This window comes from Mastigoproctus giganteus, chromosome 12 (assembly GCF_048544385.1).
Source record: "Mastigoproctus giganteus isolate SK-2022 chromosome 12, ASM4854438v1, whole genome shotgun sequence".
Classification (NCBI taxonomy): Eukaryota; Metazoa; Arthropoda; class Arachnida; order Uropygi; family Thelyphonidae; genus Mastigoproctus; species Mastigoproctus giganteus.
The window spans coordinates 57,451,566-57,467,880 of record NC_143586.1 but is presented as its reverse complement, the minus strand read 5'-3'; the positions used below and the strand labels follow the sequence as shown (position 1 = coordinate 57,467,880).

Genomic DNA, 16,315 nt, shown 5'->3' with positions numbered 1-16,315 from the left:
CTTAAACTTTACAGACCATCCCGTTCCAAACGCCCACGCTAGCACTTATCATCAATCAAGAGAAGGTCGAATTTTCGCAGCGATAAGTTCCTCTTTATTTATTTTTTTTTTTTTCCTCTTTCTGCGATGGGTTGAGCATTTAGCGGCAACTGTTGGACGAACGTCAAAACTCGGAAACTTGCGTAGCTATCAGCTGTGCGATTTTGCCATTAATTCCTCGTGTCTCTGCCGCGTGCTCCTACTGAGCTATAATCACAGAGAGAGAGAGAGAGAGAGAGAGAGAGAGTGACTGGAGCGCCTCCTAGGTGCAGTGTTGCGACACTAACCTTGCGGCAAGATAATAAGGTACATTGACGGAGAGCGAAGCCAGACCGCCGCCGTACAAGCACGTTGTTCACACAAACACACACACAATGTCTGAACAGAAATCCATGATGGTCCTGACGAAACACGTGAACGGTGTCAACGGCGATATTTCTGCCATTCACCCCGTTAAGACGTTGGTGAATGGGCACCCGCATCGGCCGAACGACCGCTACGATCGAGATTTTGATGGAATCGACGGTGATTCGAATCCATCTCAAGTGGTCGAACTGTCTCGAGCCTATCGGATGTTGCTGATGGGGATCGGAGAGAACCCGGAGCGACAGGGCCTCCTGAAAACGCCAGAAAGAGCGGCAAAAGCATTCATGTACTTCACTAAAGGCTACGGTCAAAGGCTAGAAGGTAGGTCAACTGAATTACGTTTTGAACTGTGAATGAATGAATGAATGTTATTTGTCTAGAGTAGATAAAATTTCATTTCTCTCATTCTCTATTGTATTATCTTTATTTAAAGTTTGATTTAAACACAAATGTTTTCAGTCCAGTTTGGGGGTATAATTTAATGTATTATTTTAGTTAGATGGTTAACATCCGTTTGGAATATTACTTATTCTAATATGGTTATAGGTAGTGTTCGTATAATATTCACTTTTTCAGTGGACATCGAATTCCATTCTGGATTGAATCATAAAGGAAATGGATGGTACCAGAGGATTTAATCTCACTGTAAAAGCTTGAGGAGCAGTTTAACAAAGGTGGGGGAAAACTGGCATGTGACGTTTGTCAGTTGCGTTTACAAAGGTACATGTACTGGGGAGAAAAATGAAATCGTTGAGCAGATGAATCCAGATCAAACTCAGCTGCAATTCCTCTAATTCTGAATGTAAATCAGCATGTAAATCAGTTAATCAACATGGTGCTGTAAAAGAGGAATCAAAATCCTCGGAGTGGATTGAATCTCTCGGTTAATTAAATGCTGTTGCAACAAGTTTTCCTGGTATTAAGTTAAAAATAAACATGCACTATCCGTTTAAAGAGTATAACTGCCTTTAGTGATACGGTGCAACAACGTATATAGTCGTTTTGATGGTTTTGCCATCTCATCGTTGGCAGTTAGACACCCAGTCAATGCAATACATCCTTATACGATTGCTTTACCATCGAAACCGTCTGGGTTTCGATGGTACAAGTAAATGTGGACCTTTCTGATTAAACAGAAGGAATAAAATGAATTCTAATATTCTAAAACTTAAGAAATCCTACTGCGAAAGTAAGCCTAACCGGACTTTTATGATCGGAATTAGACTTACTTTCACAGTGGGATAGGATGGCTAAACTTAATGAGAAGGTTTACATTTGTACGGGACCCTCATGGAGAACAAGTGGATAGCTTCACTGCCAGTGGCATATCGTCACTGGCTGAGGCCTGATGCAACAATTTATTTTTTATGCAACTTTCTCATTTTTCTCTTTTCATTTTGGTTCCCCTACACAAATTATGTGTGGGTTAAGAGCCAAAGCAACTAAAGCTACGAGGGGTCAGTATATTGTATCTGTAAATTGTGTATATTGTTCGATAGGTTTGCGGGACAAAAACCCGAGTTTTCGGGAGAAAAAAACATGCAGTCCTCATCTCAGGCGAACTAACTCAACTGTGTTCTGAAAAAAGCTCAAAAATTCCTTAAGTCATTTTTTCCTCACATTGTGGCCTAGTTTGTCCGTGGTCGGTCTGTGGCGTGAAATCAATAGCTTTTCTCCTGTAAACTTGGTTCTTCATCCCGCAAAAAAGGCATTTAAACAATACAATACACGCAATTTACCGATACAATATACTAACACCTCATAGCCTTAGCTGTTTTGGCGCTCAATGCACACTAAATATACATACAACTTTTGAAATATTCAAGTGGCCTATGTCTCTCCAGACGTCAAAAATTAAGAACAAATAATAATAATAATAATAACAATTAATTATCAGTACGGTAAAGGAGCAATATCCCAATTTGCCTAAAACGTAAAATAATGAACCAATGTATACTACCCACCATGACTTATGGAAGTGAAACTTGGGCACTCACCAAAAGAATGGAAGAGAAGCTGAGAACTACACAGCGAAAAATGGAACGAATTAGATTGGGAATCAGATTTAGATAAGAAGATAAACACATGGATTAGGCAGCAAACTCAAGTAAAGGACATTCTTATCAAAACTAAAGAACTAAAATGGTCTTGGGCAGGACACATAGCTCGAAGATATGATGATAGATGGACTAAGAAAATAACAGAATGGTACCCAAGAGGAGCTAGAAGAAAACCTGGAAGATAACGACGTAGATGGACAGATGAAATTCATGAGTTTGTGGGTAGTAAATGGATGGCCATTGCACAAAACAGAAGGAACTGGAAAGTTGCTGGAGGGGCCTTCATCTTGCAGTGGATTGAAAATGGCTGATGATGATGACGGAGAGGAGACCTGTATCAATTGTAACACTACAAATTTCCCGCCGGCCTTAGTTGCTATAGCAGCCAAGAGATAGCTGACGAATGCATCATCATATAGTGAACTACGAAATTTTGATTTCTTAAGACTTTTTTTTTTATTGCTGTGCTGCAAATAAGAGACTATTATGTCACCAATATATTAAACCTTTAATTTATTATTCTTTTAATCTTCAGCAGTTTAAATTGGCTAATTGGTTTCATTTTTCTCTTGATCTTGTTATCGTAATTGGACCAAGCCAATAGGTGGCGTTAGTACCAAGCCAATAGGCGGCGTTAGTACCAAGCCAATAGATGGCGTTAGTACCAAGCCAATAGGCTTGATTCTAATGCCACCCGATGAGTTTATTGTTGTGACCAGTGTTGCCAACTCTTAATAATATTTCCCGCTAGCCGCATACTCAAAATCCGCTATTTTTAGCACTTGACCCGCCAAATTTTTTAAATTTTCATTTGTTTGTACTTGGTAGTGAATAAAAACAAACAAACAAATAGTATATATAAATAGTTATTTATTTTTCTGTTTTTAATATAAAATCAATATCTAAAAATCTAAATTAATTTCGAAATTCAATACCGCCTCATCATATGCTTCTTGTGTACCTATTTTGCGAAGCACTTCTTCAGGTAAAACATAATTTTTACAACACTTTTCAACTATTTTGAGCCCGTATCGTACTGATAAGATTGCATTAACCGTGCCAACACTCATTCTGTTGCGTGTTTTGTTTTTTACTAGATTTAAGTTGCTGAATATTCTTTCCACATCTGCATTGGATAATGGCAAAATTAAAATACCCAATGCAAATTCGCTAATTTCTTTAAATGGATTTTTACCGCTTGCATCTCGATATTTCGAAACTTCTGACCAAAACTTCATTGTAATGTTGATGTTTTCCCATTTAACGAGAGTAATGTTTATATACCGTTGCTCAATTTTTTCAATTTCTACTTCAGACAATTTTAAGTTTTTGTAATAAATTTAACAGAAAATTTTGCTTTAACATATTGTTAACTGAGATTAATGATATTTTTCTAATTCTTTTATGTTGTCCAGAAGAATTGTTGATACAAATCAATCAAGAAATTACGGCATCTCTCTCTTATTGCCATTTCATCTGTTGTTGTGATAAGTTTATTCATTATTAATTCATTTATTTTTCTTTCAAATTGGTATGGCTTAGGGTCTAAATAATTATTAATGTCCTCTTCTATCCTTTCAATATGTGTATTTGGTAAAAACATTTTATTGGCAATCATCGACAATAGCGTGTTTAAATCATGTAGTAATAATGTAGGATCGGCAGTATTTGATTCAAAAGATTTGTTTACTCTTTGTACTTCAGATAAGATAGGTTTTAAAAATAAAAGATACGCTAAATTACTTTCATCTTTAAACATTGAATAAAGAAGTTCTGCAGTATAACATTTGTCAGTCAAACGAGTTATTTCAAAATGGGCTTTTAATTCAATATACTGTTCTAAAATTCTTGTTATAGCAATTTCAATGGATAACCACCTTGTTTGACACGAATGAACTATCTTTTTCGGATCTGCACCATCGTTTATGGCACTGTATAAATATTTGAATTGATTTTGTCGGCTGGTGGATTTACTAAACCAATTATAAGTTTCAACTATCATGAATTCTAGACTTCTAGGGAATGTTTCGCGGGTTGCATGAGATACTGCTAATTGCAAAGAATGACATACACATTTAATTAATATCAAGTTCGGTACATCGGACTTCAAATGTGTATAAACGCTGTTATTAACTCCAATCATAACGCTAGCATTATCTGTCCCAATGCCCACAAGATTATTTAAAGTAAGTTTAAAATTTCCCAGCGTTATTTTAATTGAATTTGAAATATTTTCAGCGTTACACTTATCTAATTCTACAAGAGCTAAGAATGTAGAAACTCTTTTATCGAATTGCTCATCATAATACACAATTGCAATACCTAATAGTTTTGTTACACTAATATCGTTTGATTCATCTAGTAACAAACTATAGTTTGAAAAGCCATTGAGCACTGACTTCAATAAATCTTTCTGAAAGTGGGGGTGTAGGATATATTTTATAATGCCGCTGCATTTTGTTCGATGAATTTTTAAAGTTTTGGCTGTTTGATCTTGGAATGCATTCTTACATAATTCACCAAGGTGGTCTATTGCCAGTATTGACGAGTGAGCACAAACAAACAAACTTAACTTTGCTTCAGCTTCCGCTGTTTGTAAATTCTTGGTGGGAAAATTTAATTTAGATTGGTTGCCTGATCTATTGGGTGAAAATGGTTCTGCTGACTTAATAGGTTTGAAAATTTTTAAATGACTTTTAATGTCCGAAATTTTAGCAGTAAAATCAGACTTGCAATATTTACATCTTGCTCGAGTTGGATGTCCTGGAATCTCTACTAACCAGTCTTTGAATTGTGGAAAAGCTAACCATTCCTTCCGAAAATTTTGGGTATATTTCGTTTTGTTTTTGCCCGCCATCCCGTAAGGTAAGGTTTATGGCCAGTCCGCCTCTATCGATAGAGAAAAAAATATGAAATCATGAAACGCATTGAGCGAAATGAAAGACCATGTGATATTGCACGTGCTACAGACCTAAATGAGGCAACGCCGAGAATTACAAAGAATGCGGAGAAAATAAAAACAACTTTGATAGCAGGAACAACTAAAAGTGTAATTAAAATCCATTAGATTAAGACACAAAGAATTGGAAGAGATGGAACGGCTGTCATCTGTTTGGATAGAAAATAAAACAAAAAACAAGTTTGCTTACGATAGAAGCAAAAGCATTAGCAGTATTTTATTACGACCTTTACGTAATAAAAAATACGTAATAATCGTAATAAAATACGTAAGTATTTTATTACGATTATTTATTGTGTTTGGTAATGTTCTGTTTACAAATGTGTGTTCAATCTTGGGTGGTCGGCACCTAACCCAATTTTTCCCATAGGGCCTGTTGTTTATATTGCACGAGGGTTTCTAGGAATACAACTATCGTGCTATACGAGGACTGACTATACTAAGATATTATTACACTGTGGTTATTAGAAATAATTATTACTTATTACTCTTATTACTTATTGCTCTGTGGTTATTAGAAACGTTGAAAGAGATGTCGGTAATTCGGATCGCATTTCTTGGAAGCCAAACAAATACGACGAAGAAAAATTATCCAATGCCATTCCTTCGCGGTTTCAAAAAAAGGCGTCATTAGAATTTTTTCCACATTTTTAGATTTGATCCAACAATTTAAAGCTATGACCCAATGATCAGGTCGTTTGACCGCGAGCGTAACTACGTAAAATTGTTGGGGTTCTCCTCAGGGAAATCCAGAATAATATAAAACCGATTCTTCGCTTTTAAAAAAAAAAAACTATGAAATATGATATCCCTACTATTTCAATTATGAATTATTTTTATTATTAATTAAATAATCAATTGAACAATTAATTTAATATTTCTTAAATGAATATTTCTTAATTTAAATGTTACATTGCCAAATTACATAAAATTGTAATTTGGATTGCCAAATTATATAAAATGCTAAACATTTATACTCTTCCCGCTAAAAAATCCGCTATCCGCTATTTCATATTTTTTTCCGCTAAACCTGAAGCAATTCCGCTAAATCTAGCGGGAAAACCGCTAAAATGGCAACACTGGTTGTGACTGGTGGAAAAATCTATTAATTTTGTCTGGGCAGTTGAAGTCTCACCATGCTTCAACAAACCAGTTCTTGTCAGTGTAAGTACCACTAATGTAAATATCGTTTAAACATCACATTACGTGATGTAGAATTGTAAATATATTTTTTCTCTTTATATATAAAATAAATAAATTCTAAAACTCATACTACTAACTCCCAATAGTTAACTCGCGCAGACATGTTATTTAAGACATTCCAGTCTGCCTCTCCAATCACCAAAGTTTCATCATCCGTAATGCATTGCTAATCAACGGTTATGACATTGGTACGTTATGTAGCTTCAACCTTTTATAAAACATAGCTACACGTTTTTTTTATCTACATGATATCTACAGAAGCAGTTGTTTTCACATATCCATAACATGTATTTGTAACGACATGCTGCAGGTTCGAACCCATGATGTTCAGAGGTCTCGACTCGTATGCTATCAACAAGATCACCTGTCTTTCAAACCCTAAGATGCAAAACCTCAAAGGACTGAAGATGCTGCACTTAAAGGACTTCATCTTTTCTTATTTTTGGGGTCGATTAGAATTTTTTTTTGTCCCATTTATTCGATCTTCATGGGATTAAACTCTGTCAGTTTCAATATTTTAGTTTGTCCCTGAAAAACTAACTTTTTGGATTGCTTCGCGTATTTCCACAATTTCCTGTACCTCTATCTCAAAAATCATCGTCGATAGCAGTGACGTAGGATTTTTGATAGTTATTGGATATCAATTATATGGCCTTGACCTTCGAACCATCAGCAGATGGACTGCACGCAATCATTTATCAGTAACTACTGAGTTACGCTATTTGGTTTACATGTCTGTCGGGCTCTTGCCTAGTCTGACTTGCAGTGTGGACTACCAGTTGCTTCCGAGAGTCTCTTACCTTCCAACAGACTTCCTTTCGAAAGATAAGTTGGTGTTATCCTCTTATCTATTATCCTGAAGTATGGAGGTCACCTGTTTAGCAGAAAATCATCAACACCTCGAGGCTGGTTTGTGTATTCACAAAGAGACTGATTTAGGTGTAAACACTGGCTTTTCTTTAGTCCAATATAATCCTCTTTCTCCCGTCTTCAAATAAATAGCCTGGGATTTAAAGAGTTCTCTGATTCTTTATTTATAGCTATGAATAAATTAATGATATGTGATTTAGGATCACGCCTTTAGTAATCAGTTTAGGAATGCGATGCCAAGCTGATAAAAATATGATTGGTTGGTTGTTGTAGAGTTTAGGCGCATGAGGAACTTAGGACATATTACGCCGAATATAATATGTCTGCAAATTTGGTGTGTTCCGTGGTCGATTTACTGTTTGCTTGACGAAAAACCCAAGTTTCCGAGGGGGGGGACTATACTACCCTCGCCTGCGATCGACTAACTCAGCCACGTTGTGAAAAAGTCCATAAAAAATTTCTCGTGTCATTGATGGAATTCGAACTCAGGTCTTTTCCACCTGGTGTGGGGAGGACGGTGATTATATCAACTGTGCTACTTGCGATGGCTGAAAATACGAAAAAGAATCCCTCTCTTCCTCTAGTATACAGGATTCCCGTCTTGGAAAGAAATTTTCAATGGTGCAGTGTAAAACTTCATTCCAATATCTAAATTACAACAAGGTAAAGGGGACCCTTTGAAGCCACTTTGGATTTTTGCATTGATTTATGTGACAGCACAATGAAAAGCCAAAAAAAAAAAAAAAGGAAGAAAAGGCCAGGAAGAAAAATTAAAGAATGAATACTGAAATAAAGGCGAACTTGTTTAGATGAAAGATGGGAAAGTAATGATATTTCAAAAAAAAATCTCCTCGTTATTTGCTCTTTTAGAGAGTCTTAGGAGGCAACAGAAAAGAGAAAGTGCTTGCACTTTCCTCTTTTCCATTGGTTCCCTTTTTTGTATTCGTTACAGAAAAGATTCTATAATGAATGGATTCCCGACCTTTTAATTATTCAATGAAAAATTAGTATTTCCATGAAGTTTTTATTCGCTAATTAACCGTAACTCTTGAAGAAATACGTGAAAGATTCGCTCTCCATTGATGCATTTGAAACATTACCAGAAAAATCTGTTTATCCTCTTTTAATCCCTTTCTTTTTCCAGAAATGAGATTTCAGTAATTTTTTTAACCCATTTCTATAAACCGTAATGATAGCCATCATTTTATCCCTTGGGTGGTTGGGTGGGGGAGGAGAGCGACACCGCTGCTCGTCTTTGTGAATTTGCTGGAAGTTGCCTAAAATTAGTTACTGAGTTTTCTAGATTGACACCATCAAATATTTATGAGGTCTGACAATAAAGCAGCCAAACTAAATCTGAAAGGGAAAAAATAAATAAATAAAATAACTATCCTTTAGTGAGTTGGTTGTAGGATTTTAGGCGCATCAACAACTTAAGACATATTGCGCGGTATATAATAGGTCTAAATTCCGTGTGTGGTTCTATGGTCGATTTACTGTTTGCTGGCCAAAAACCCGATTTTTTTGGGGGGAAATATTCTACCCTCTCCTGAGATCAACTAACTCAGCCACATTGTGAAAAATACCCACAGAAATTCCTCGCGGGAATTTCTGTTGGTATTTTGAACTGACGGGAATTTGAACTCAGGTCTTTTCCACCATGTGGAGAGGACGGTGATTATGCTAACTGTGCTACCACATGGCCCTTTAGTGAGTATGGATGTTGTTGTAGTTGAGTTTTAGGAGCATCAGCGATTAAGGTCATATTGCTCCGTGTTTATTGTGCACCACACTATGTGCTACCACATGGCCCTTTAGTGAGTATGGATGTTGTTGTAGTTGAGTTTTAGGAGCATCAGCGATTAAGGTCATATTGCTCCGTGTTTATTGTGCACCACACTATGTGCTACCACATGGCCCTTTAGTGAGTATGGATGTTGTTGTAGTTGAGTTTTAGGAGCATCAGCGATTAAGGTCATATTGCTCCGTGTTTATTGTCTATAAATTGTGTGTGTTCTGAGGTCGATTTTCTGTTCGATGGGAAAAAAACCCGCGTTTCCAGGAGGAAAAACCATGCTACCCTCGTCTGAGAGCGACTAACTCAGCCACGTTGTGAAAAAGGACCATTAAAATTCCTCACGTCATCGAAGGGAGCACTGAGGTACAGGCATCACAAAGTCCTGGCTAACTGCTTTCAGCCTAAACTCATCATTTACTTGCGATTTAATGAAATATCTAACCATTTGGTAAATTATTTCGTAACCTATGGTTCACAAATCCCAGGGTGGTTATCTTAACCATCACATATCGTTGTGAGACAGCATTTTAAAGTACAGTACAGCATTTTAAAGTACAGTACAATAAATCTCAAATGAAGCAACTGTTATGACATCAGTAGCTTATCAGTAATCGGAATCGGTCCGAGGAGAGTAAGGTCAACATTTATGAAGATTATGTTCCGGGGATTTTCTTCTGATACTGAATTCCGTCTACCTGTAAACGCTAATTCAGTTGTTTTTTTGCTAGTGCAGCAAAAGGCTGTGGCTTCCTTGCACTACAGGGCGAATACTATTACTAATTTGTCGCCGTTAAAAAAAAAAAAAAAATCTTTCAGTTAACTGACCTAACATACAAATACTGTTTCTGAGAAAGACAAAAAAATGTTTGTCAGCATTATTAATTATACATTGAGTGGCTATTAGATACAACTATCCTTTTCGTGAAATTGAGCGCTTCTTCAATAACAATCACCCCAGGGGCTCACATCTGGTGAGTATGGGCTTGGCACACCCAGGGTCCTGAGCTGATATCATCATTCTTCTCTTTCTTGGTGATTCCTCTCTCTCAGGGTAACTCGGGAATTTTTTTTTTTTTTTTGGTTGGCACAGCATAAGCCTCAGGCTTCCTTGCGCCATATGGCTAATAATGACAACATCACTTGTTCTACTATATGATATAAAGCAGATGAAAATGAGCAAGACGAAAGATTTCAGTGACTTTAAACGCTGTGTTCTGGCCGGTGGCAGACGCGACGGTATGAGCATCTTGGGAACTGCAACCCTACTGGGGTTTTCACGTAGGACTGTGTCTCAGGTGTATCCAGATTGGTCCAATATATATAAGATAATATACCTATCTACATGGTCCAATAAGCAAATAACATCCAGCTAACGGCGATCGTGTGATCGGAACACATCTTTGATGCGAGAGACCAACTGAGGCTGACGAGACTTACGCAAGACAATGGAAAGGCTACAATCAGAGAAATAACAACCCGGTATAATAGCGTTAACCAAAAGGCCATTTCAGAACGCAAAACTCGTTGTACCTTGTCACCGATGGGATATTGCAGCCGACGAGTTGCACTCGTGTCAACAAGAAACAAGATGGTATGGTTACAGTGGGTTCAGGAACACTAACTATGGACAATGGAGGATTAGAAAAATGTTGCCTCGTCTAACAAATTTCTGGTCCCGCTATTTCATGGATCGTATGGCTATAATATGTCCAAAAAAGCTTGAGTCTATGGACCCATCCTGCTAGATGTCAACAACGCAGGCTATGGTAGCGGTGTAATGGTTTTCGTAGTGCACATCGGGGCTTGAGAAACCAGTGGAATAACATTTGCATGCCACTTGTTATGTAGAAATTGTTTCCGACCAGGTGTATTTCCGCAGTGGGTTTTAGGAGCATCTGCGAATTGGTTCTTCCAACAAAGTAATGCGTCATGCATAAGGACAGAACTGTATAGAACTAATACCAGGAACACAACAGTATATTCGGTCTATTGCGATGGACTCTCCAGTCACCTGATATCAACTGAGTTGAACACCTATCGAACGAGGTGCAAAGAGCTCTTTCAACTATCCAATTTGCAACAACTGTGGGAAGCAAACGAATCATGGAGCAGCATCCCTGTGGCACACTTTCGACACTTCATTGAATCCACGCAACAATTCAGGCTGTTCTGAGGGCTGAAGGGAGCCTATTCGCTTTTTGATAGTATACCTAATAAAGTGCAATTTGGACGCCTTTAACTTTTCTAAACGGACATTTCAGATCTGAAAACGAAGAACGATATTCATTAAAAGGCTACTACTGTTGTTATAGGGTTTTAGAACATCAGCGACTTAGACCATATTGTGCCGTATATATTATGTCTGTAAATAGCGTGTATTCTGTGGTCGATTTGCCTCTTTGCTGGATGAAAAATGGATTTTCCGGGAGAAAAAGAGCGTGCTACTCTCGCCTGGGACCAACTAACTGAGCCATGTTGTGAAAAAGGTCCATAAAAATTCCTTGCGTCATTGACGAGATTTGAGCTTAGGTTTTTTCCACCCGTTTAGAGAGGAGGGCAACTCTACCAACTGTGTTACCTACAAGGGGAAAAAAGGCTGATAAACAGCAGGAAGTTGCTTAAAATTATATATATCCAAGTCAGAGCAAAACATGACTCTGTAATAGTGTACAGTCAATAAATGAAGTGAATTTAGTTTAACTTCAAACAATTTATTCAGAAACATGCAAATATTTATCAATTGGATTGCTTCTTGTATCTTCACACTTATCATCTTCCCATCAAAAAGAATGTGTTTGGCAGAAAGTATAGGATATATACACCTCATATTGAACTTTTCGTCGTGCGGCGCCTAAAATGTGTCTTTAAGTAGTCCAACTATTTGAAAATCAAGAAGAGTTAGTGAGAACGTTCTACTTTTGTATTTAAACTTTAGATGCTTTACAGCGTTCATCAGAATAACTCCAGTTGTTACAGATCCATTTAGAACACCATATCTTTTTAATATGATGTGTATTTGAGCGATAAAGTAACTAAGACTATGAGGCATCAGTATACTGAGTCTGTAACAGCAAATGCTCATCTAACAGCTTGATATTCAACTGGAAGAAAAAACCTAGTTTTCGGGAAATAAACCAACCTGCACTTGATCGACTAATCATGGTCACACTCTATAGTCAATAAAATTTCTTCCCGTCGAGACATCAATCGAACTCGGGCCTTTTCCACACGGTGTGGAAGGACAGTGATCGAAATCATTATGAAAACTGTTTTTTGTTTCTAACATAATTCTATGGCTAATTTTTAGTTTATTACAAATTTCATCCAAAGACCAAATTTGAATTAGAACATCAGTGCGTCAATAAGAATATCAATTAGAATTAGTCTACCAGATGATATACATCTAATTTTCGATTATAAACAACTAATTCCAAACACTGAAACCAAATGACACGCTGTGGTCCAACACTGGTGCACAGCGATCTGCTGGTGAGTGTAGTGTAGAGTTTTAGGCACATCAGCAACTTAGGCCATATTGCGCCGTATATAATTTGTCTGTAAATTGCGTGTATTCTGTAATCGGTTTGCTGGACGAAAAAACCCCAGTTTCTGGGAAGAAAAACCATGCTACCATCACCTGAGACTGACTAACTCAGTCACGTTGTGAAAAAGATCCATAAACATTCCTCGCATCATTAACGGGATTTGAACTCGGATCTTTTCTACCGGTGGGGGAAGACGGTGACTGTACCAACTGTGCTACCACGACGGCGTGATATAGCAGATGCAACTTTGAATAGTGACTGTCAATGCCAATATTGTTAAACCCCAGAAACGATAGCACATGTTAAGGCATGCAACGAAAAGAACATTACAGTGAATATTTATGTGAATGACAAATGGGAATTCAGCTTTGTGACGCCAGACCACTTCACGAAGATAATTTCTATACAACGAAAAAGCTTCAAAGATAATTTCTTTATCCCTTTTGGTAGACACGCAAACTTTTTCTGTCACACTACGGACCCCATGGGGTCCACCAAAGTTTACATCCTCTGACATGGTGTAAATAGCACAAATAATGATAATGCTGAGTAGTTCTATTACGAAATTTCTTCGCCTTGATTTAACCAATAAGGTCAGGAATTTTTATCATAAACAAGAAGTCGAAGGGAAGGAAAGTGAAACAGAGATAAAATGGATCACACCACAGATATAGATAGAATTACTGCACGACACATGTGGAAATAGTTATTAGCTACTTGACTAGCTTGCTGCTTTAATAACATTCATCCTGAAGAAGTGAAGATGAGGTTATGACATCGTGAAAAAAGTCTTTCTGCCTTTGATCTGAAATTGTAAATAAAAGGTCTTTCTGTGTGATATAAGAAAGCACGATTGAACAGACAAGAAAAAATCAGTAATTACCAAGAGTCAAATCAAGGAATATATTGAAGATTTTTGTATTGAAGAAGAAAAAAAATTTACTTCATAACATTACCTATGATGTTAAAGGCGTATGACAGCATTTAGTGTATTTAAGGATTTATTTACGTATTTAAGCTCAGATCAACGAATCCAGCTTATTGATCTGAACTGAAATGACAATCTAGATTCTTTATTCTTGTTTTTGATCACCATTGTGTAAACAAGAATTAAGCGAAATTAAGTAATTATTAATTCCAGAAGACAGGAGTGAAGCTCTGATAAAGGCATTTTGAACAAACAGTGCAAGTTCAGTAGTAGAAAAAGGTGGTAAGGTTAAAAAGAATTTCAGGTGAAAAATCTTCTTCTGTGGAGCAGCAAAATGCAGTCCATTTAACAATTTTGATGAGAGTCTATTCAGGTCCTGCAGAGGAGAATAAGTTGAGGATTTTATATTCGTATTTGAGGTGTTGAAAACTATGGTTCTCTGGTTAATGGAAGTCCAATCATTATAAACATTCCAGACAGAGATGAAGCAAGGGTTTTATATATATATATATATATATACGTACTGCGTATTAGGGCCGAGAATTACCTGATCTACCCATGTGAATTATGTCCATGAATTGCGTGTTCTTTCTGGTCGGTTTGCCTGTTTTGTTCAACGAAGAACCTGACTTTCAGGAGGAAAACGCCTCAAACCGACTAGCTCAGCCACCGAGTGAAAAAAGCCCATATACGTTCCTCATGTCATTGACGGAATTCGAACCCAGGCCTTTATAACCACTGTGCTACCGCGCAGACCGCAAAGAAAGGAGAGGGGGGGGGAAGCAGGAGTTTTGCACTTAGGATGCACATAGAATCTATGGGAGCGCATCCGGTTGATGTAGGTGGCCAGTGTAATGGCGAGTCAGTTTGATGTCACATAAGCTCTGGCAAAACAGAAATGAGAGTTGGAATCTGTTATAGGTCAAATGGCTGTGCTCAGGACCAGTGTTGCCAACTCTTAATAATATTTCCCGCTAGCCGCATACTCAAAATCCGCTATTTTTAGCACTTGACCCGCCAAATTTTTTAAATTTTCATTTGTTTGTACTTGGTAGTGAATAAAAACAAACAAACAAATAGTATATATAAATAGTTATTTATTTTTCTGTTTTTAATATAAAATCAATATCTAAAAATCTAAATTAATTTCGAAATTCAATACCGCCTCATCATATGCTTCTTGTGTACCTATTTTGCGAAGCACTTCTTCAGGTAAAACATAATTTTTACAACACTTTTCAACTATTTTGAGCCCGTATCGTACTGATAAGATTGCATTAACCGTGCCAACACTCATTCTGTTGCGTGTTTTGTTTTTTACTAGATTTAAGTTGCTGAATATTCTTTCCACATCTGCATTGGATAATGGCAAAATTAAAATACCCAATGCAAATTCGCTAATTTCTTTAAATGGATTTTTACCGCTTGCATCTCGATATTTCGAAACTTCTGACCAAAACTTCATTGTAATGTTGATGTTTTCCCATTTAACGAGAGTAATGTTTATATACCGTTGCTCAATTTTTTCAATTTCTACTTCAGACAATTTTAAGTTTTTGTAATAAATTTAACAGAAAATTTTGCTTTAACATATTGTTAACTGAGATTAATGATATTTTTCTAATTCTTTTATGTTGTCCAGAAGAATTGTTGATACAAATCAATCAAGAAATTACGGCATCTCTCTCTTATTGCCATTTCATCTGTTGTTGTGATAAGTTTATTCATTATTAATTCATTTATTTTTCTTTCAAATTGGTATGGCTTAGGGTCTAAATAATTATTAATGTCCTCTTCTATCCTTTCAATATGTGTATTTGGTAAAAACATTTTATTGGCAATCATCGACAATAGCGTGTTTAAATCATGTAGTAATAATGTAGGATCGGCAGTATTTGATTCAAAAGATTTGTTTACTCTTTGTACTTCAGATAAGATAGGTTTTAAAAATAAAAGATACGCTAAATTACTTTCATCTTTAAACATTGAATAAAGAAGTTCTGCAGTATAACATTTGTCAGTCAAACGAGTTATTTCAAAATGGGCTTTTAATTCAATATACTGTTCTAAAATTCTTGTTATAGCAATTTCAATGGATAACCACCTTGTTTGACACGAATGAACTATCTTTTTCGGATCTGCACCATCGTTTATGGCACTGTATAAATATTTGAATTGATTTTGTCGGCTGGTGGATTTACTAAACCAATTATAAGTTTCAACTATCATGAATTCTAGACTTCTAGGGAATGTTTCGCGGGTTGCATGAGATACTGCTAATTGCAAAGAATGACATACACATTTAATTAATATCAAGTTCGGTACATCGGACTTCAAATGTGTATAAACGCTGTTATTAACTCCAATCATAACGCTAGCATTATCTGTCCCAATGCCCACAAGATTATTTAAAGTAAGTTTAAAATTTCCCAGCGTTATTTTAATTGAATTTGAAATATTTTCAGCGTTACACTTATCTAATTCTACAAGAGCTAAGAATGTAGAAACTCTTTTATCGAATTGCTCATCATAATACACAATTGCAAT

At 36.5% G+C, this 16,315-nt stretch overlaps 1 protein-coding gene across 1 annotated transcript in view; it reads left to right on the top strand.

Annotated features, from left to right (window-relative positions):
• Positions 1 to 388: 388 nt before the first annotated feature.
• The window catches only part of Pu (GTP cyclohydrolase punch), a 73,732-nt gene continuing 57,805 nt past the window's right edge, over positions 389 to 16,315 (top strand). The window contains exon 1 of the mRNA XM_090386836.1: positions 389 to 726. Within this exon, the coding sequence (XP_090242962.1) occupies positions 414 to 726 (313 nt within the window). The 5' untranslated portion in view covers positions 389 to 413. The remainder of the gene's footprint in view (positions 727 to 16,315) is intronic.